The following is a 22,722-nucleotide window of genomic DNA, read 5'->3' as shown; positions in this document are numbered from 1 at the left end:
CAGCACTGCAGGCGGCGGCTTTACCTTCTTCGCCACAGTGCCAGCCCCCATTCATTTTCAAATAGAGGAAACTTCATTCTAAGTTTTTAAAGTATTTTTGCATCTATGTTTACTAGAGAGATTGTAATTTTCTTGTGAAGTCTTTGGTCTGTAACACCAGCCTTGTAAAGTGATTTAGGAAGTGTTTCTGCCCCTTCAATTTCTTTTTTTTTTTTAATTTTATTTATTTTTAAAGATTTATTTATTTATTTGGAAGTCAGAGTTACACAGAGAGAGGAGAGGCAGAGAGAGAGAGAAGTCTTCTGTCCACTGGTTCACTCCCCAGATGGCAGCAACGGCCAAAGCTGCACCAATCCGAAGCCAGGAGCCAGGAGCTTCCTCCGGGTCTCCCATGAGGGTGCAGGGGCCAAAGGACTTGAGCCATCTTCTACTGCTTTCCCAGGCCATAGCAGAGAGCTGAATCAGAAGTGGAGCAGCCGGGACTTGAACCGGTGCCCATATGATATGCCGGCACTGAAGGCAGCAGCTTTACCTGCTACACCACAGTGCCGGCCCCAAGATTTTATTTATTTATTTAACAGGTAGTTACAGACAGAGGAAGAGACAGAGAGAGGTCTTCCATCTGCTGGTTCACTCCCCAAATGGCTGCAACAGACGGAGCTGGGCTGATCTGAAACCAAGAGCCAGGAGCTTCTTCTGGGTTTCTCACACGGATGCAGGGGCCTTTCCCAGGCCACAGCAGAGAGCTGGTCAGAAGAGGAGCCCCTGGGACTAGAACTGGCACCCGTATGGGATGCCGGCACCACAGTACCAGCCTGCTGACCCCAGTATTTCTGAAAGAGTTTATGAAGAACTGTGCTATGGTCTGTGCAGGACTTGGTTCCCCATACTCATGCAGACATTTACACCCCCAACATCTTCTGTTAATGATCAGCGGCTGATAGATTAAGGATAGAGGCTTGGTCCAATTACGGTGTCTGAAAGTGAGACAACACGTGGAGGGAGAGTGTGCTCCCTGTGTGTGTGTGTCCACTTCCTAGCTTGCCTTGTATCCATTGCTTTGCCACCCTCCAGCCTCATTAGGTACCTGAACCAATGGGATTGCCAGGTCTCAGACTATGAACCTCCAAAACTGCAACCTGAAATAAGCCTTCTATCTTCTAAAGTAGCTTTACTCTCAGATAGTTTAATTAAAGTAATGAAAAGCTGACTAATAAGAATTGGTGCTTTTTCTTTTTAAAAATATTTCATAGAATTATCCATTAAAGCTGTTTGGGCCTCTATTTTTGTGGGAAGATTTTAAAATTCTAATTCAATTTCCTTATTTGCCTGGGATCCCCCTGAGGGTGGGTACTTGCTTCTTCTAAGGGGTTGGCTCCTTGTAGTTAGTGACATTCTTGGCCCATCAGCAGAGGTTGAGATTCCCGGAATAAGCTTGGTCTGTGTCCTTCCAAGCCCCTCGCTTTGCTTCTCTCCTTTGTCTAGGGGTGCTCACCCTTCCTGTCTCAGAGATCATCCCTGTTCCTGACTCCCCTATGCCTACCTCCCCTTCTTTCTAACTCCCAGATATGGGACCTTGGAGCTCAGCCCTGGATTCTGATTTCACCTTACACACTCCCCTAGCTGATAGGCGAGGAAAGGTCAGATTCACTTACTCACTTGGAGCATACACCAGTATAACCATATTTAAAATGAAAACTGATCTATGCTCGAACCTAATCAATCCCTAGTTTTTCCTCCATTCTCATAGCATACCTTTCACCTTCCCAGTTAATCAACCAGGAACCCAGCTGTGGGTTTTGGAAGGGAGAGGAGTGAGAGTCATTACTTTTCTTCCTCCTCTCCAACAGCCATGCCACAACCTAACTCTGTTGACTCCAGTTCTCCTTTGCCTCCACACTAGTCCACATGATCAGCATGGATTTATTAGAGCCTGGATTTCCACAGTGGTTTCCTAATTGATCTCCCTGCTTCTGCACTTATACCTCCTGTGGCTGAAAACAGCAGAGCACCCAGATTGAGATTCTAAAGCTCGGGGGCCAGCACTGGGGGGCAGGTTCAGCTACGACCTGCAATGCCAGCATCCCACATGAGAGCTGGTTCAAGTCTTGGCTTCTATGCTTCCAACCCAGCCCCCTGCTAATGCACCAGGGAAAGCCGCAGAAGATGGCCCAAGTACTTGGGTTCCTGCCACCCACTGGGAGACTCAGATGGAGGTCCAGGCTCCTAGCCTCAGACAGGCCCAGTCCCATTTGTGGCCATTTGGGAAGTGAGTTAGCAGATGAAAGATATTCATTCTCTCTTCCTCCCTCTCTCTCTCTTCCCTTGCAACTATAACTCTCCCTTCGAACTAAATAAATAAATCTTTACAATAAAGCTTTAAAAGAAATTGCAGCACACTCAGACCCCTCCAGTGGCACCCAGGGGCTCAGGCCCTACTCCCTTGGGATGGCTTGGGGGACAGTTCAGACAAAACTCCTCTAAAAGATGTGTAGCCCCAAGGGATAGAGGGTGTGGGGCACTTAGCCCCTCCATCCCAGACAGAGCTCTCTGCTTGTAGAATATTTGTGCATTGAGTCTTGTCGTATCCTTCCAACAGACTGGTTGAAGAGACAGCAGGGATATCCCTGTTTGATATCTGAGCAAGCTAAGAGAGAAGAAGAGACTTATTCAAGGCTACTATGTAAGCCAAAAAAAAAAAAAAAAAGCCCAAAGAAAGATAAATAGGTAACGAATTGTGATACATCCATACTGAACAATGAAAGGAAAGAACTACTAGAACAACATGGATGAATCTCAAAATAATAACTCGGAGAAAGAAGCCAGACAGGAATATATGCCATATAATTCCATTTATATGAAGCTCTAGAAAATGCACAACTATGGTGGCAACAGATCAGGGGTTGCCTGAAGACAGCAGGAATGGGAGCAGGGGGAACAGAAGGTAAGGGGTGTTAGATGAAGGCAAGGATTACAAAGGGGACACAGGGAGATTTGGGGTTGGTAGATATTCTGTCTTGATTGTGGTGATTGTTTTTGTAGGTGTATGCTACAAGTATGTCAAGATTATCAAAGTATAGACTAAATATGTATAAAGCACTGTATGTCAGTTATAGCTCAAAATAGCTGAACATTGGTTTTCCCCGTGGCTTCTGAGTATCCAGTGTCTGCTGTCTCCTTCCCCAAGGTAGGGAGTGAGGGGGACTTCCCTTCTCATACACCAGTGATCTGATTCTGGGCTCTCTCCTGTTCCACTATGCCCTTTGTACCCCTCTGGACCATAGTCACTTTGTCCCAGTTCAACTATTTTTTGTTTTACAATTTTATTGGATATTCCAGGATAGATACCCTCCCACGTGTAGGTTAATATTAGTTTATTCCCTTCAAAAACACGCTAACCAGAGGCAGAGCAGGATGGTGGCTGAGCGACATGCTCCAGCGATTGCTTCCCCAGGGACACAACTCTGCACAGCTCTTCTTGCACATCCTCCATCACAAGAGTTAAGGAAGCCGGAGGAGAGACCCCAGTTTCCAGCTTTAGTCTGACAATAAGAAAAGACACATTGATGACGGTAAGAGCTGCCCGTGTCATCCCTCTCCCAGCTCCAAGCAACAGACTGAAGAGAGACTCTGTGCCTCCCAGCTGGGAGAGGGGAACTGAATTAAGTCCAGAACTTAGACTCGAAATCCAGTATGAGACCTGCCAGTCTAAAACCCAGTGTCAGGACCCCATGACCTCTGTCCACATGCCAGTATCTACAGACGGAACCTTTGGATCCTCCTTAGCCAAGCAAAAGAACCTCTCATCCCCCAGCATCTGGCAAACAATGAACAAGGTGTAGCGGGTGAGGGCACTGCCTGCAGTGCTGGCATCCCACATGGGCACCGGTTTGAGTCCTGGCTGCTCCACTTCCAATCCAACTCTCTGCTATGGCCTGGGAAAGAAGTAGAAAATGGCCCAAATCCTTGGGCTCCTGCACCCATGTGGGATACCAGGAAGAAGCTCCTGGCTCCTGGCTTCGGATTGGCACAGCTCCAGCCATTGCAGCCATCTGGGGAGTGAACCAGGGATGGAAGACCTCTCTCTCTGCCTCTGCCTCTCTGTGTGTAACTCTGCCTTTCACACACAGAGCCTCTTGGTTTTTTTGGCATCACATCGAGCCCATTCCCTGGGGGAATAGACTCATTTTTGACCTATTTCACCATCAACCTGCCCAGGGCCTGGTTGAAAACTGCACAGGGCTCTGTGCTGCTGAACTCAAGTGCAATGCAGTTTGGTGTCAGCATGGGTGGTGAAGGGACTGACTTTTATCAGCTCTTCTAAACCTCTGGCCAATACTAAGGACCAAGACCCCAGCTGTCGGGAAGTAGGGCACAAAACTGAACACAGGACTATGTCTTAGAACTCAGTGTTTGGTGGGTAAAACCCAATACTGGGTCGTTCCTCATGATCCCTGTCCCAAGGCCAGTGCCAGTAGATGGAGCCTTTAGGCCTTCTGCAGGGCCAGGTGGAGACCCGCTGCCCTCGTCAGTCAGATTTAAATCCCAGCAAGCATCACTTGTGGTCAGGAGGCAGAGGCCCAGGCCGTGAGCACACTTCAGCAGCAGACAGCTCATAGCTGTGTGGGCCTCGGTCCTACTCTTGTGCTGCGCTGGTCTTGGTGGGCTGTGGGCTACGATTTAGCTTTGTAGTATTGGTGGCCACAAGACTGCCCACCACATTGCTACCTCAACCCTAAGCTGCATAACACAGAGAGAGTAATTTTCCATTTCGGAAAAGGGAAGGCCTTGCATAAGAACCTGGGCTGGTGCTTCCATGTTGAGGGCCCAGAACAAGGAGGAATCCTGTGTTGCCTGGCCACAGGCCAGCCCTGCTGATGAGATGTCTTGGCTTTCCCTGGCCCCAGGAAGAGCCCTGCAGGGACAGACTTCCCCTTTTAGACACTTCCGCGGTTCATTCTGAACATATCAACTGTGAATCTGGGACAGAACTGGAATCGGGGTACCCTCCAGGGCTGAAACAGTGACAGCACACCAGCAGCAGTCTTGGGGCTGACCTTAACTTAGGACTTAGGGTACTGTCTATTACTGAAATAGCAGAAGTGCTTACAGCTCAGATAAAAATAAGCAGACTGCTTAGAATTTCTAGAAATCATGCAAAAACAAATCCAAATAATGAAGACGGGGAAAAATTCCTAATCCTTCAATGTGTAGATGACAATGTATGCCAACTTTCAGGGAACTAGGACTTTACCTAATGAACAAAATAAAGTGTCAGAAATCAATTAGATAGCAACTTATAGATAACAAAAAATTTTTAAAGATTTATTATTTGTTTTTGAAACAGTTACACACACAGAGAGAGAGAGAGAGAGAGAGAGATCCATCTGTCGATTCACTCCCCAGATGGGCACAATGACCAGGGCTGGGCCAGGCTGAAGCCAAGGGCCAGGAGCCTCTTCCAGGTCTCCCACATGGGTGCAGAGGCCCAGCACTTGGCCATCTTCTACTGCTTCCCAGCACATTACGAGGGAGCTGGATCAAAAGTGAAGCAATCGGGGCAGGTACTGTGGTGTAGAGGGTAAAGCCGCCGCCTGCAGTGCTGGCATCCAGTATTGTCACTGGTTCGAGTACCAGCTGTTCCACTTCCTATCCAGCTCTCTGCCATGGCCTGGAAAAGCAGTGGAAGATGGCCCTCCCATGTGGGAGACCTTGCACCCACATGTGAGACCAAAAAGAAGCTACTGGCTCCTTGGTTCAGCCTGGTCCAGCCCTGGCTATTGCAGCCATTTGAAGAGTGAACCAGCAGATGGAAGCGCTCTCTCTCTCTCTCTCTCTCTCTCTGTCTTTCCCTTCTGTCTGCAACTCTGCTTTGCAAATAAAGAAATAAATCTTAAAGTATACTAAGATTGGAACAATACAGAGAAGATTAGCATGGCCTCTGCGCAAGGATGACACTTGCGTTCCATATTTTAAAAAAAAGAATCAAGAGGAATTAAGAAAGCTTATGGAAACTTTGGGACAGAATTTTAAGAGGAAATACACAAGTTATTGGAGTTTAAGAGGGACTTGAGAAGGCCAAACAGGGAAATAGCATATTCAAAGATGAGGCAAGGGGCCGGCAACGTGGCTCACTTGGTTAATCCTCCACCTGCGGTGCCGGCATCCCATATGGGTGCTGGGTTCCAGTCCTGGTTGCTGCTCTTCCAGGCCAGCTCTCTGCTGTGGCCCAGGAAGGCAGTGGAGGATGGCCCAAGTGCTTGGGCCCTGCACCTGCATGGGAGACCAGGAGGAAGCACCTGGCTCCTGGCTTCGAATCAGCGCAGTGCACTGGCCATAGCAGCCATTTGTGGGGTGAACCAACATAAGGAAGACCTTTCTCTCTGTCTCTCTCTCTCACTATCTAACTCTGCCTGTCAAAAAAAATTTTTTTAAAAAAAGATGAGACAAAAAATTTCCCAAAGCTACAGAAAGATACAACTGAACAGATACAGGAAGATCAGAGGTCACCAGTCATAGTCAACTCAATTAGGTTTACCCCAGGGCATATATAATCAAGTTCTCCAAAGTGAAAGCCAAAGAGAATTATCAAATCTTCAAGGTAAAATAAAGAACCTATAAGGGTATCCCAGTTCACTTAATGGCAGACTTCTTGATATAAACCTTACAGGGGGCTGGCTCAGTGGCGTAGTAGGTTAATCCTCCGCCTGTGGTGCTGCATCCCATATGGGTGCTGGTTCTAGTCCCAGCTGTCCCTATTCCAGTCCAGCTCTCTGCTGTGGCCCAGGAAAGCAGTAGAAGATGGCTCAAGTCTTTGGGCCACTACAACCATGTGGGAGACCGGAAGAAGCTCCTGGCTCCTGGCTTCAGATTGGCGCAGCTCTGGCCATTGCAGCCAGTTGGGGAGTGAACCAACAGATGGAGGACTTCTCTCTGCCTCTCCTCTCTCTGTGTAACTCTGACTTTCAAATAAATAAATAAATCTTTAAAAAAAAAAAAAGTCTCTACAATAAACAATGCTGGGAAAATCAGACGTCCACATCCAGGAAATGAAACTAGACCTCTATCTTGCATTATATTAAAAAAATGAATTCAGGATGTATTAAAGACCTGTTACAATTTGAATAGCATTTGACTCCCCAAATTCATGCAGACATTTAAACCCCAATGTCTTATGTTAATGGTTAATGGATTAAGGTTAATGTTCACACTGATGCTTAAGACTGGAGGCTTGATCTAATTATGGCATCTAGGAGGTAGGCCTAGTGGGAGACTCTTACAAGAGGATTTGTTTTATAAGCCAAATTTGGCCTACCTTCTCTGCTTCCTGGATCCCATTGTGATCCTATGCACGCATCCCACCATCTGCCATCATTAAATGTCAGACCAACCAGACTGTTTGATCTTAGACTGTGAACCCATAAAACTGCAAGTCAAAATAAACCTTGCTTCCTGAGTAGCTCCTCTCAGGTGTTTTAGTTAAAGGAATGGAAAGCTGACTCATACAGGACTCTACATTACAGCCTCAGAAATTAGAGTTTATTGTTTGTTTTGTTTTGTTTTTGAGAAGTACAGACAGAGCTCCCATATGTTTGTCACTCCCCAAATGCTTGCAATGGCTTGGAACTGGACCAGGCTGAAGCTAGGAGACAAAAACTCAATCTGGGTCTCTCACATGGGTAGCAATCTCCACTGCCTGTCAGGACCTGCATTAACAGAGCGCTGGAGCCAGGAGCTGCAGCCGGGTACTGAACCTAGGTACTCTGATATGGGACACGGCATCCGACCTGGCATCTTAGCCACGAGACAGTTTTCATTCGGTTCTGTCCAAGTCTTGAAGAAAGAGCATGCTAGTGAGACGAAGAGGGCACTCCTCCATTCAACAAGTGCGTGCTGAATAACTACCAGTGCGCCAGGTTTGGTTCGGTTCTCAGGGTTGAGGAGACATCGAAAACCAAGACCAAATGTTTGCTGGTGGACCAGATGTAACTTGTGAGACCCGGAAGAGGGTAACTTGGGTGGACAAAGTTGTCAGCAGCTGACTAGGGGGGCTGAAGGAAAGGTAGGCTTAGGGGCCAGCCTTGTGGCATTATGGATAAAACCGTGGCCTGCAACGCCAGCATCCCATGTGGGCACTGATTAGTGTCCTGGCTGCTCCAATTCCTAGCCAGCTCCCTTCTAATGGCCTGGGAAAAGCAGTGGAAGATGTTCAACGGGGTCCCTTCCACCCATGTGGGAGACCCAGATGAAGCACCTGGCTTCAGCCTGGCTCAGCCATCCAGGGAGTGAACCAGCAGATGGAATCTCTCTCTCTCTCTCTCTCTCTCTCTCTCTCTCTAACTCTTTCAAATAAATAAGTAAATCTTAAAAAAAGAAAAAAAAAAAAAGGAAGAAAAGGAAAAAAAAAAAAAAGAGGCTTAGAGGAAAGGTAGTGAGACCAGCTCCACAGGGAGGTGTTGAGGAGGCAGTCTGATGTGTGTCTGGGGTTCAAGGGAGAAGTTCTGGCGGGGGCTTTGTGATAAAGGCAGGGGCATGAAGAAACTTAAGGCAGTGTTGGGGTACATGACTCCGCCTTGAACCCTCAGGTCAGCCCTTGGGTGGGACGCCTCTGTCCCCATCTCCGGTTTCTCTCCATGGTCCCTGCCCTGACCCACGGGAGGCAGATCCCCCCGTTCCGAATCCTCCATCGAATGCCTCGGTGGTCTCCTCACCCCAAGTTGAGCCAGTCCACCACCTACCACATCATTCATCGAGCCATTCACTCCGTCGTTTCTTTCAGAAGCATTTTATTGAGACTCTCCTGTGGTTCTCACCCAAGGGCGGTCTGACCTCCCCCCACACCCCCATCCCTGGCCTGAGAAGTGTCTGGATATATGAAGGGCAGAGAGCAGAGGTTACCCAGGGTTCTGCACAAAAAGAACCTGGACTGTGCAGGAGAGAGGGTGCTGAAGGTGGCGGGCGTGGCGGGCGGGCGGGTAAGGGAAGGTCGCGCTGGGGATGCAGTGCACCTGCTCCGTTGCCCAGCGCTAGAAGTTTCTCAGGATGTTGCTGATGATGTTGTACTTGGCATTCTCATACAGGTCCCGGACCACAGGCGGCAGCCTGGTGCTCTGAGCCTTCAAGGCGGCTGCCTCAGGCTGTGGGTCCTGCTGGACGAGTGACTCTAGGAAACTGCAGACAGGGTACTGTCACCTAGTCCCCACCATCCCCTCCCTGCCTGCGGCCCTCCCTCAAGGCTGGGATGGGGAGGCCCAGGCACAGTCAGAGGTGCCCTGGGAGCCCAGAGGGCTCAGGCGGGCCTAGACGCTGGGACTCATTTCCCTCCTGGCTTCTGTTCTGCCAATGTGAGATTAGGGGCAGGGGGCGTTTCCAGATTTCCCAGGACCAGGGCGGGGGCAGATCCTGAGGAGCTCCCCAGAGAGGTCTCTCCTTGCTGCCCATCATCAAGATCTATCCCCTCCCCTAAACCTCCAAGCCTCTCCCCTTCCAGCGACTTGTACTGCGAAGGGCTCCCCCGGCCCCATTTTCGAGAGGAGGAAACTGAGGCGGCCTCGGTGGCCCGGAAAGAGCCGCCGCTAAGGGCACGGGCGAGCCGGGATAGGGCTGCAGGCGGGGCAGGGAGGCTCTGCAGCGCGCACGCAAACTCACCTCTGGCTGACGCCTTTGGTCCCTGTCACAGCGGAGGGTCAGAGCGCGCACCCTCCTGCGCCTGACGAACGCGCCCCTGCAGATTCGCTCCTCCTGCGGGAAAGGGGGACCGGGGCTGGAAGTGTCCGGGCCATCGCCCACGAGAATGGTGGAGGCCCGGCTGTCCGGGGACGTCTGAGCCCCGAGGGCCAGGTAGACCCACTTTGGGATTTTCCCAAATCCGTCGTCAAGCCAGAGCCCGAGGTAAGGCGATCTCTGGGAAAGCGGACTAGCAGGTGAACCCGTCAAAATAAAGGGCGCCCGTGTGAATTACTAAACGGGGAAAGGCATCTGCGAATTAGCTACCCAAAGGAAATCGCATGTGTGTAAAAGTGCATGTGGTGCAGGAGTCAGAGGACCAGCCATCGCGGTTACTTATCTGTCCCTGGGCAGTGGATTTGCAGGAGATTAGAAAATAACTAGTACTTTTTTTAAATGTGGAGAAGCAAAAATAAGAACATGTTATTATCTGATTTAGTTTTTAAAAACCAATGATCTTTAGGTGGGTTATAGTCACTTTTTCTTCTTTTTATATTTAGTCATTTTCAGCATGTATTGATTTTATAATAAGGATTTGTAGTAATTTATGGTATAGAGAAGCAATAAGGAGAAATCTGACTTTAAAAAGGCTTTCACAGTGGGCCTGGGTGTGGTGGCTTAGTGGGTAAAACCACAGCCTGCAACACCAGCACCCCACACGGGCTTTGTTTCCTGTCCCAGCTGCTCTACTTCCCATCCAGTCCCTGCTAATGGCTTGAGAAAAGCAGTGGATAATGGCCCAAGTGCTTGGGTCCCTGCTACCCACAAGGGAGACCTGGATGGAAATCTTGGCTCTTGGCTTCAGCCTGGCCCCAGCCTGGCTGTTGCAGCCGTCTGGGGAGTGAACCAGCAGATGGAAGACCCCCTCCCTCCCTCTCCCTTGCCTCTCCTCTCCCTCTCTCCCTTCTCCACACACCCCCCCCTTTTGTGTAACTCTGACTTTCAAATAAATAAATCTAAAAAAAAAAAAAAAAAAACCTTCCATATTGAGACCTCAGGTGCAGTGGGTGCAGTGGATGCAGTAGGAGGAGGCAAATGCCCTCCCCTTGAGACCAAGAGGGAAGGGACCTGTGCTCCCAGGAGCTGGGGGCTGGAGGGAAGACTCACCCCGCCCTCTCTGAAGGCACAGTTTCCAGGCTGTCTGTCCAGAGTGAAAATGCACACCGTCTCTTTAATCCTGAAGTTGAGTGGGATCCTGGATTTGGAGTTCTAAAGAAACAACAGAAAACTGCCTATTCCCACCAGCCCAGCACCAAGTGCAGGCCTGATCCCCAGACCCCACAACAGGTGAAGGCCCGAGTTTGCCAGCCAGCCAGTCTTCAGACTAAGATTACATTCTTGACTTAACTTCAGGTGGGAGAAAGGTAATAATAATAATAACAGCTAACGTTAACTAAGTACTTCGTGCCTGCCCAAGGCTGTGTCACCCTCTCAGCTGTGAAGCAGGAGGTACCTGCCGCGTCGCAGGCCTGGGCCCCAGAAACACTCACCAGACTAGGTGGTGGGGTGGCTTCCAGCAGGCGGAAGAGGGGCTGGCCCTGTTGCCCCTCATTGTAGAACTGCAAGGCCTGGGCCACAACCTCCTCATATCTCAGACGGCGATGGGGGATGGCACAAGCCACCACTGCCAAGCCCACCAGCACCACTAGTACCTTCCAGACCCCTGCCATTGCTTCTTCTGTGGGCCCTGCCGTTCCCAGATCCTTTTTAGATGCTACTTGGGCCACCTTGCCCAAGGGCTGCTGGCGACATGCAGGGCTGGGCCTTCCTGAAAGGGGGCCACCCCTTCCCTTTGCTAGTGACCAAGTGTTGGCCAATGTTCTGAAATACCATTGACTAAGAGGAGCAAGCAGGTTTGGGCAACAGACCAGGGCCTAGGAGTGAGGTGAGAGCTGTGAGCTGGGGGAAGCAGACCTGTGTGATGCTGGGCAAATCTCTTCACTCTGGGCCTCAGTGCCCCCACAGGAGGCCCCTCCAACTCTGATAGCCCAGGACTCTGTGGCATCTCTAGCTGGCCCAGAATCTCTGGATTCAGTGTGTAACAGTTACTCTGCCAAGTTCATAAAGAGATAGTCCAACCTGAGGCTGTGCTTAGACTGACATCCATAATGTTACATACGTTTCTCCCCCCTTTTAAAAGATTTATTTATTTATTTAAAACTTGAAGTCACAGAGAGGCAGAGGCAGAAAGATAAAGAGAAGTCTTCCATCCGCTGGTTCACTCCCCAAATGGCCGCAATGGAAAGAGCTGGCCCAATCCGAAGCCAGGAGCCAGGAGCTTCTTCTGGGTCTCCCACATGGGTGCAGGGGCCCAAGTGTTTGGGCCATCTTCTGCTGCTCTCCCAAGCCATTACAGGGAGCTGGATCGGAAGTGGAGCAGCCAGGAATTGAACTAGTGCCCATATGGGATGCCTGCACTACAGGTGGCACCTTTAAATGTTATGCCACAGTGCTGGCCCCTGTTACATACATTTTTTAAAAATTGGTTGTCATGGCTGGCGCCGCAGCTCACTAGGCTAATCCTCCGCCTGTAGCGCTGGTACCCCAGATTCTAGTCCCAGTCGGGGCACCGGATTCTGTCCCAGCTGCTCCTCTTCCACTCCAGCTCTCTGCTGTGGCCCGGGAGTGCAGTGGAGGATGGCCCAAGTGCTTGGGCCCTGCACCCGCATGGGAGACCAGGAGGGAGCACCTGGCTCCTGGCTTCGGATCAGCACAGCGCGCCGGCCGTGGTGGGGGGGTGAATCAACGGAAGGAAGACCTTTCTCTCTCTCTCTCTCTCTCTCTCACTGTCTAACTCTGCCTATCAAAAAAAATTATCGGCCGGCGCCGCGGCTCAATAGGCTAATCCTCCGCCTAGCGGCGCCGGCACACCGGGTTCTAGTCCCGGTCGGGGCGCCGGATTCTGTCCTGGTTGCCCCTCTTCCAGGCCAGCCCTCTGCTGTGGCCAGGGAGTGCAGTGGAGGATGGCCCAGGTGCTTGGGCCCTGCACCCCATGGGAGACCAGGAAAAGCACCTGGCTCCTGGCTCCTGCCATCGGATCAGCGCGGTGCGCCGGCCGCAGCGCGCCGGCCGCGGCGGCCATTGGAGGGTGAACCAACGGCAAAAGGAAGACCTTTCTCTCTGTCTCTCTCTCTCTCACTGTCCACTCTGCCTGTCAAAAAAATTAAAAAAAAAAATTTATCTATTTATTTATTTGAAAGTCAGAGTTAGAGAGAGAGAAAACACTCTTCCATCTGCTGGTGTACTCTCCCAAAGGCTGCAACAGCTGGGGCTGGGCCAGGCTGAAGCCAGGAACCTGGAATTCCATCTAGGTCTCCTACATGATTGACAGGAGCCAAGGACTTGGGCCATCTTCTGCTGCTTTCCCAGATGCATTAGCAGGGAGCTGGGTTGGAAGCGGAGCAGCTTGGACTCAAACCCAGGCATCAACCTAACCCACTTTGCCACAATGCCAGCCCCATGTACATAATTATTTTAACATTGAAATGCTCTGCATTTCCTGGGGGTGGGGAGAAAAAAGCCTCCAGTGAAATGAAAGTGTTAGATTCTGTAATGTGTTTGTTCCTGGACTTTATGAACTCCAAACAAATGGCTCCCCATGGGGCCAGCGCTGTGGCATAGTGGGTAAAGCTACCACCTGCAGTGCCAGCATCCTATTTTGGCACCAGTTCGAGTCCCAGCTGCTCCACTTCTGATCCAGCTCTCTGCTATGGCCTGGGAAAGCAGTAGAAGATGGACCAAGTCCTTGGGCCCCTGCACCTGCGTGGGAGACCTGGAAGAAGCTCCTGGTTTCTGGCTTCAGATTGGCTCAGCTCTAGCCATTGCAGTCATTTGAGGAGTGAACCGGTAGATGGAAGACCCCTCTCTCTCTTGCTCTCGCTCTCTCACTCTCTTTGCCTCTCCTTCTCTCTGTGTAACTGTGACTTTCAAGTAAAATAAATACATCTTAAAAAAAAATGGCTCCCCACCAGTTGAGAAGCTCAGGTTGCATTGACAGATGAGGAAAATGAGGCCTGTAAGATTTAGGACAGTCGGCCACCATAGACAGCTGAGTGATGAGTGAGTTGCAGAGTGATGGGGAATTGGGAAGAGAAGAGCAACAAGGTGCCCAGGATTCCCCACTCTCTCTGAAAGGCTGCCATGAATAGGAGAACCAGATTGTTCTGTGGCCTCAGCACATGGAGCAAGAACCAAACATGTTAACAAAAATTACCCTGGTGACAGCTGGAGTCCAGCATGGTGGAGACAGCTTGGAGCTGAAACAATGTCTAGGCGACTGATTGACAGGGAAGCTGTGAAAGATCAGAAAGGCTGTCTGATGCCTGGCCTCTCCAGGATCCGTTTCCCCTGCCCTTTCTGCCTTGCAGTTGGGCCCCAGTTTCCTTCTGAGGACCTGCATGGTTCTTTCAACTTAGTCTAAGTCAGCCAGTGTCTTCCATCCCCTCCACCACCAACTCTGGTGATAGGCTCAGGTTCAAATCCCACCTATGCCACCCTCCCAACGCCTTTTTTCATTTTTAAAAATGTTTATTTATTTATTATTTGAAGGCAGAGTTACAGAGAAAGAGAGGGAGAAGCAGAGAGAGAGAGAGAGAGAGAGAGAGAGAGAGAGAGATTGGTCTTCTATCCACTGGTTCACTCCCCCAATGGCTGCAATGAACAGGGCTACGCCAGAACAAAGCCAGGAGCCAGGAGCTTCTTCCAGGTCTCCCACATGGGTGCAGGGGCCAAAGGACTTGGGCCATCTTTTTTCTCAGGTGCACTAGCTGGGAGCTGTGTCAGAGGTGGAGCAGCTGGGATTCAAACTGGCACCTGTAAGGTATGCCAGCGTCACAAGAGATGTCACCCCACCACTGCTTTAAAAAAAAAAAAAAAACACAAATAACCTGAGGGTTGGACATTGTGGAACAGCAGGTTAATCTGCCACTTGGGATGCCAACATCCCATATTGTAGTGCCTGGCTGAGTCTTGGCTACTCTGCTTCCTATCCAACTTTCTGCTAATGCACCTCCTGGGAGTTTCAGGCTCCTCATTTTGGCCTGGCTCAGCCCTGGCTTTTGTAGGTATTTGGGGAGTGAACAAACGAATGAAAGTTCTCTCTCTCTCTCTCTCTCTCTCTCTCTCTCAAATAAATAAAACTAAACAGTTTAAATTTAATGTTTATTTTCTTATGATTTTTTTAACTTTCCATGAGGGTTTTATGTGTTTTTTGATTAACATGCAATATTTGTACATATGTGTGATACATGTGGTGTGATATTTCACTGTATTTATTGGTTTTACAGAGTATATAGTGATCTGTTCACAGTGGTTAGCATTTCCATCTTATCATTTCTCTATGTTTGGAGCCTTCAAGTTCCTCTTGTCCAGTTCTTCATAAAACATGCGCTACATTATTGTAAATTATAGTCACTCACATTAAATTCATTCCTTCTCTCTGTGTTTGTTACCTATTATCCAATTTCTATCCTCCCTCTCCTCACCCTAATGCTTCTTAGTGTCTCTGGGACTCCGTTTCCCCATCTGTAAGGCAGACATAGAGCTAATGCAGGTAAGGCGCCTGGGCCAGCATGCAAGGCAGAGGAAGCCCAATCACTCAGAGGTGCAGCTAAGAGCCCTACCATGCCCTGGAGTTCTTACCCCTGCCAAGGATGGACAAGGGGCAACCATTAATCAGATTTTACCAATGAGGAAACTAAGGCCCTGGAGGTTAAGAACTGGGCTGAGGGGCTGGCACTGTGGCGTAGCAGGTAAAGCCGCTGCCTGCAGTGCCAGCATCCCATGTGGGCGCTGGTTCTAGTCCTGGCTGCTCCACTTCTGATCCAGGTCTCTGCTATGGCCTGGGATAGCAGTAGAAGATGGCCCGAGTCCTTGGGCCCCTGCACCTGCATGGGAGACCCGGAAGAAGCTCCTTACTCCTGGCTTCAGATCCGTGCAGATTTGGCCATTGCGGCCATCTGAGGAGTGAACCAGTGAATGGAAGACTTCTCTCTCTGTCTCGACCTCTGTAACTCTGTCTTTCATATAAATCAATAAATCTTAAAAAAAAAAAAAAAGACCTGGAGATGCTGGGATTCCAGTTCTGGACAATGTCACTTGCCACATCCTCTGGCTGCTGGAAGCCAAGCTGCAGAGAGAGAGTGGGGACAAGATTCCAAGCCTCTAGCAAGTTTCTCCAAGATCCACCTAGCAGGTGGTTTGACCTTGGGGCCCGAGGTTGCAGTGGCAGCTGGAGGATGGAAGAGGCAGGTGTGGACATACCCCGTCTCACCTCAGGGCAAAGTTCTCCACCTGCAGGAGGCAGGAGATCCCAGTCAGGTGAGTGGGTGCACTCCACAGTGACTTACTCCCACCTACTGTGCATGGAGCCAGCACTCCAGGAAGCTGAGGCCCTAGACTCCTTCTGAGTGGCCCATGGCTCCCACAAGCCCCTTGAGATGGCTGAGGCACAAAGTTCTCCCAAGAGGCAGGGATGGGAAGGTTGCTCACTGGGCACTAAGTTATACACAGTGGGGTGACCACAGACAGCAATAAAATACTGTATCTCTGAAAAAAACAAGAGGAATTTTGAATGTTTTCACCACTAAGAAGTGATAAAAGTTTGAGGAGATAGATGTATTTACCCTGATTTGAACATTACACAATGTATACCTGTTTTGAAATGTCACATGGGAGCCCACAAATACAAAAGGTCTTCAGAAAGTTCATGGAGGGTATGCATTATGAAAAAAAATTACACAGATATTTCAAAATTGTTTGCACAAAAATAAAGTGATGACCTAATTTCAATTTTCCATGAACTTTTGCAAGGACACTCATATGTACCCAGTGGTCCTGGTGTAAGTCCTTGCCCATCCTGGGCCTCAGCTTCCCATTGCTGTAATAGGGTGGCCAGGAGGTGGACACAGAACCCTTGCTTAAGTTGTCTGCGCAAGTGCAGTAGGGTGGAGAAAGCAGCTATGGCCACATTGGTCCTGTGGGGACACACCTGATGTTCCAAAACCAGCACCGTGGACAGCACTCCCCCACGACCCACAGGTTTGGAGACCTTGGCCAGAAAGGCCTCACTTGGTTTCTCACTGCAAAGGCCAGGATGTCTTGAGGTTCTGCCACAACTGGTTGTGCTATTGCTCACCACCAGCACTGGGCAACCTAGGAAGGTATGTGTGGGCAATCCCAACAGCCCCATCTGACTGGGAAGCCCTCCCTATCAACGGCCTGAACTTGGAAGTTTGTTCTAGGCAGGAGAGGCATAAACCCTCCATTGCTCCCTTTCCATCCCCAGGCACTGGCACAAGAGGGCTGCAAGAATTAAAACCAGTTCTGAGCAAGGAAAGCAAGTTCAAGTCTTCTGCTGGGCTTTTGTGGATTGTGGCCGTGTTGTGGCAACGCTGTGGCCATGCCACCTCTTGCTGAAGGCGGGGTGGGGTCTGTAGATGGACCTCAGAGGCCTCTTACCACCCTCTTCCTTTCCTACCTATTTAAAGCCCTATGTTGGAGTCTTTCCCAGGGACAAAGTGCCCAACACAGCGAGTTGCTGGAGTGCTGCCAGCTCATGAGCCTCTTGCTGACTTAGTGCACTTATTACTGATGGAGGTGTACCCAGCCCCCCATGGCTACAGAGCGGTCTCTCAGTATAGTCTGAGTTTGTATTTCCTGATTACTGATGAGGTGGGACAACTTTTATGCAGGTTGAGCTGTTCCTGTGAGTTCCCATCCAAGTCGTAGATGCTTTCTTTTACCATTTTCTTTCTTTCTTTCTTTTTTGTTTAAAGACTTATTTATTTATCTAATTGAAAGGCAGATTTACAGAGAGGCAGAGGCAGAGACAGACAGAGAGAGAGAGAGAGAGGTCTTCCATCCGCTGGGTTACTCCCTAGATGGCCACAATGACTGGAGCTGGGCTGATCTGAGGCCAGGAGCCAGGAGCTTCTTCCAGATCTCCCACATGGGTGCAGGGGCCCAAGGACTTGGCCCATCTTCTACTGCTTTCCCAGGCCATAGCAGAGAGCTGGATCGGAAGTGAAGCACCCGGGATTCAAACTGGCACTCATATGGGATGTCGGCTCTGCAGACAGGGGTTTAACCCATTGCACCACAGTGCCCCTTCTTGTCTTTCTGGAGAACTCCTGAGAATTCTTTACATATTTTAGATGGTGATTCTTTTTTGGTTATGTGTCTCATAAACATCTTCTCCCAATTTGGTTTTGTCTGTTCACTTTTTTTTTTTTTTAGATTTTACTTTCTTGAAAAGCAGAATGACACACAGAGACAGAGAGAGAAATCATTCACCTGCTGGTTCACTCCCCAAATGGCTACAACCAGCTCAAGCCAGGACCCTTAAACTCCATCTGGGTCTCCCACTAGGTGTTGCACTTAGGCCGTCCTCCACTGCTTTTCCAGGTGCATTAGCAGGGAGCTGGATAGGAAGCACAGCAGACAGGACTCAAAGCAGCACTCTCATGGATGCAGGTGTTGCAGGTAGTGGCCTAACCTGCTGTGCCCACAACACCAGCCTCTGTTCACTTTATTTCTGATTTCTTTTTACTTTGACGTAATTTCAGACTGACACTGCGAAGTTGCATGAATAATGCAAAGAATTCCTTCATAACATTCACCCAAATTCCCCAAACGTTAGCATTTTTATATCTGAGTGTCTCTCTCTACCCTCCCCATGCACCCACGCGCACACACAAACACACACACACATACACTCTTATCCTTCCTACCTCCAGCCCTTTGAATAAGGAGCGGAATGATGCCTTTTCAGTTTTAAATTCTTCAGCATGTATTTCCTAAAATATGTATGCATTGCGAAATGGATGATTATCAAATTCAGGAAATTAATGATGATAGACTACCAGTATGAAATCTACAGATATTAATCAGATTTTATAAATTGTCCTAGTAATGTCCCTAATTTAGAGCCAAAGAAATACCATATCATATGTTAAATTTGGTTATCATGTCTCTTTAGTATCTTTTAATCTGCAACAATAGTTCTTTGTGTTTTATAAAACTGATGTTTTTGGAAATTATAGACCAGTTATTTCATAGAATGTTCTTCAGTTTGGGTTTAGCTGATGGCTCTTCATGATTAGATCAGGGTTGTCCATTTTTGGTGCTTTAGCCTTTGTTAGGGTCTGAAAAAGCCCACCGCCTGAGGAACGACTCCAAGAGACTTATTCTCTCATGCAACCAGCAAAGGGTTAAATTTATTGATCCAACATGTTGGGGCCCTCTGACAAGGACAGAGGAGCAGTGAGGAACTACAGCATAGGGTTTATAAAGGCAAAAACCGCAAAATCGGGAGGGGGGAGAGAATACACGGTTGCTAAGCGGTTGCTAAAATCTTACAATCAGCAATTATGATTTTAAGACATAGACAAATCACATCTTCATTATTAGCCCAGGTAACCCAGGTGCAACCTTTCTACTTTTAAGCTTGAGCAATCATGCTAGGGGGTTTTTGTGCGTTGCCAAGGGTGGTGTAGTGCACTGCTATTGTCCGACTATTTGAGATCATAGTTTCAGACCAGAGTCTCACGGTGGGGGGGGGGTGCTTTCCCAGAATGCAGTCTCAAGTGCTCCAAAATGGAGTCCCTACTGTCAAGGTGCTACTTTACTCTGTCTTATTTTCACAGCTGCACCAGGAAGGTTTAAACCTGTAAGCTTAAGCTTAACTTTTGACACCCACACATATACAATTTTTAACTCTTCACCTTAAGGTATCAGGAAGCATATAATGTAGATTTATCCAATTGCTGGTGGTATTTATTTATTTATTCAATTTATTTGAGAGACAGAGAGCTCTCTTTCACTGTTTTACTCTCCAAATTCCCATAACAGCTGGGACGAGGCCAGGTCACAACTGGGAGCTGACAATCTCAATTCAGGTCTCCTGCACGAGTAGCGGGGACTCAAGTACTTGAGCTATCACGTGCTGCCTCTCAGGGTGTACACTGGCAGGAAGCTGGACCAGAAGTGTAACTGGGACTCAAATGGCATCATAACCCCTATGCCAAATGCCTGCCTCAGCCCAGACTCTTAAGTCCACATGCTACGAGACTTTGAGTGGCCATCGTCACAATCTAGGCCTTAGTTTCCACATGAGTGAAGTGGAGGCAGATGTGTGTGTATCTTGGAGGGCCCTCCACCAGCTCTGCAGAGTATGATGGGGAGGGTGCCGGGAGGAGTGAGTTGATCCAGTTGCATGGATGTTTGCTGCCCCCTTGTGATGGGGCTGACTCTTCCTGGTACCACGGAATCTCACACTTGACTCTGCTGGGAAATGTGTTAGGAAGACACCCAGATACATTTCTGCTATCTCACCTCCATTGGTCCACCCCTGCCTCAGGACCACAGCACCTGAAGCCCAGGAGGGGCCTCTTGGTCCCTGAGGCCTTTCATATTACTGTGATCCTATGTTATGGGCTGATTGTGCCTCCTGAAATGCATGTGGAAGTCCTAGCCTTCAGCACCTCAGAAGCCAGTGGAGTAGGAGACAGGGTCACCACGTGGAGAAAATGACCACTGACAAGCCACGGACAGAGGCAGCAGAAGAGACCAACTCTGCTGTCCACTTGATCAGGGACTTCTAGTTTCCAGAATTGTGACAAAATAAATGCCTGTTGTGTAAGACACTCAGTCTGTGGTATTTTGTCACGGGAATCCAGCAAACTTATACTCCCTGGAACTCACAGGGCACATTATGTCTGTTGTTGTATTTCAACACCAGAAGCACAATGTGGGGCCAAAGTGTTCCCACTGTACCGAGGAAAGCGAGGCCTAAGGAAGGAAACACAGCAGGGCCACAGGTGCCACTCTGTGCAGCTCACATACACGATGGCGACGCATCTGCCTGGCTCATATAAATCCTGGCTAGAGTTCCCTCTCACAGCTGCTCTTCCACCCATGTGTAACGCGCACCTTTGTAGGTTCTTCCTGCCTTGCAAGGTCTTTCCACTCCAACCCTGCCTCTCTCTCTTCCTATTCTAGCCCATACTGACACTGCTTAATCCTGACGCCTTGCTGGCCTCATATCTGGGGCCCGGGCTGCATGTTGTGGCCAAGCTGCTGCCTCCTTCTGAGAGCCCTAAGGCACACTGCTTTATGCTTTTGCATTTCATTCACTATAAATTGTGCAGGGGAGTTTTGCAGGTCATGGGCCTTGTCTTCAATTCCTTCACCTCTGATTAGGTGACCCCATGATGGTCTTCCACAAACAAACTCTTTTTTTTTTTTTTTTTTGGACAGGTAGAGTGGACAGTGAGTGAGAGAGAGACAGAGAGAAAGGTCTTCCTTTGCCGTTGGTTCACCCTCCAATGGCCGCTGCGGCCAGCACACCGCGCTGATCCGAAGGCAGGATTCAGGTGCTTCTCCTGGTCTCCCATGTGAGTGCAGGGCCCAAGCACTTGGGCCATCCTCCACTGCACTCCCAGGCCACAGCAGAGAGCTGGACTGGAAGAGGGGCAACCGGGACAGAATCCAGTGCCCCGACCGGGATTAGAACCTGGTGTGCCGGCGCTGCGGCTCAATAGGCTAATCTTCCACCTTGTGCCTTGCGGTGTCGGCACAAACAAGCTCTTTTAAGATGCTGGTCAACTTTTCTTTTTCCTTAAGAAAAAGTTCTGCAACATTTGCATTTTCTTTTTCTTTTACTGTGGTAAATAATACCTAGTATAAAGTTTACAATTTTTTTTTAAAAGACGTATGTATTTGAAAGGCAGTGTTACAGAGAGAGAAGGAGAGATACAAAGAGATCTTCTATCTACTGGTTCACTCCCCAGATGGCCGCAACAGCCATGGCTGGGCTAGGCAGAAGCCAGGAGCTTCTTTGAAGTCTCCCACATGGGTGTCAGGGGCCGGGGTACTTGGGCCATCGTCCGCTGCTTTTCAAAGGCCAGCAGCAGGGAGCTGGATCTGAAGTAGAGCAGCCCAAATGGGATGCTGGCGTTGCTGGTGGCAGTTTTACCCTCTACGTCACAATGCTGGCCCAAAAGGTTACAATTTTAACTGATTTTATGTGTACAGTTTCATCAGCATTTACACTGTTGAGAGACTACCGCCATTGGCCATCTTCAGAACTCTTTTCCATCTTACAAAACTCAGTCTGTGTCCGCTGCCAGCCACAATCACCTGCTCCTGGTCACCCATGCCAGCCATCTGGTGGCTCCGGGTCTGCTTCCCCGCCAGATGGCCTCTACACGGACGTCCTCACCCATGGACGCGCCTTTCTCTCCTAGGCTGGGCCTGCTTCCCACGCTGGGCTGTGCAAGCATGTGTCCAGCCCCTCCTTCTTCCTTCGCTGTGTCACTGGAGAAAAGGCCGTGGAAGCAGTGGCATGAGACAGAGAGCAGGGTGATAAGGCTTTATTGGGGATAGGGCATTGGTCAGAATGGACGCGACAGAGAGCGCCCAGTGGCTTGGACTGGGGGAGAGGTTACATGGTTGAATGGAGAGAACACACCTGCGCAGGCCAGGCCAGCGGCTCAGCAGAGGCAGAGGGCTGAGCCGCAGTTTGGACTCCCTAGGTTTTTAAGGGAGTCTGTTTACCCACCTCCCCCTCTCCTCCAGGACAAAGGATGGGGAGTCCTAGCGTCTGCTGGGTGAAAATTAGCAAATTCCTCCCGATTTGCTGGTGCTGGGCAGTGCAGAGGGGCTTCCCTGTGAAGGTTTTATTGCCCCAGGTTATCAGGTCAGGTAACCCCTTTGGTCCTGAGAGAGAATTCTCCTGGGAGCTTTCCCTGGGGGAGGGCTGGGAGCACCTGGGAGGTTTTCAGGGTCTGGGCAGGACTTTGAGGTGCACGATGCTGGGCTTCTGGAGCTTCCGCAGCAGGTGCGGGTCTTCAGGCCCCTCTCACACACACATACCCCCCCGCCCCGCCCCCTTAGCCTCCGGGTCTCCTCCACACTTTCCCTGGGATTGTTTTCACTTCATTTTTCCTCAGCGGCTCGCCTGCCACGTTCTACCCCTCCCCCTCCTCCCCTAGTATC

At 49.6% G+C, this 22,722-nt stretch overlaps 1 protein-coding gene and 1 pseudogene across 2 annotated transcripts; one reads left to right on the top strand and one right to left on the bottom strand.

Annotated features, from left to right (window-relative positions):
• The first annotated feature begins 5,886 nt into the window (after positions 1–5,886).
• On the top strand, positions 5,887–5,975 carry LOC127492533 (U6 spliceosomal RNA; annotated as a pseudogene).
• A 2,794-nt stretch (positions 5,976–8,769) lies between these two features.
• Positions 8,770–11,462, bottom strand: LOC100009166 (leukocyte protein). 2 transcript variants are annotated; one of them, XM_008260453.5, is made up of 4 exons: positions 11,217–11,462; positions 10,834–10,935; positions 9,649–9,741; positions 8,770–9,146 (listed from the first exon to the last, which is right to left on the bottom strand). In XM_008260453.5, exons 1-4 carry the CDS (start codon positions 11,394–11,396, stop codon positions 9,027–9,029), a joined length of 495 nt encoding a protein of 164 aa, XP_008258675.2. In that variant the 5' UTR covers positions 11,397–11,462; the 3' UTR covers positions 8,770–9,026.
• Between the last annotated feature and the right edge of the window lie 11,260 nt (positions 11,463–22,722).

The sequence above is a fragment of the Oryctolagus cuniculus genome, chromosome 10 (assembly GCF_051225735.1).
Source record: "Oryctolagus cuniculus isolate XC-2025 breed Fujian yellow rabbit chromosome 10, ASM5122573v1, whole genome shotgun sequence".
Classification (NCBI taxonomy): Eukaryota; Metazoa; Chordata; class Mammalia; order Lagomorpha; family Leporidae; genus Oryctolagus; species Oryctolagus cuniculus.
The sequence above is the reverse complement of the archived record's forward strand: the minus strand, read 5'-3'. Positions and strand labels throughout refer to the sequence as shown.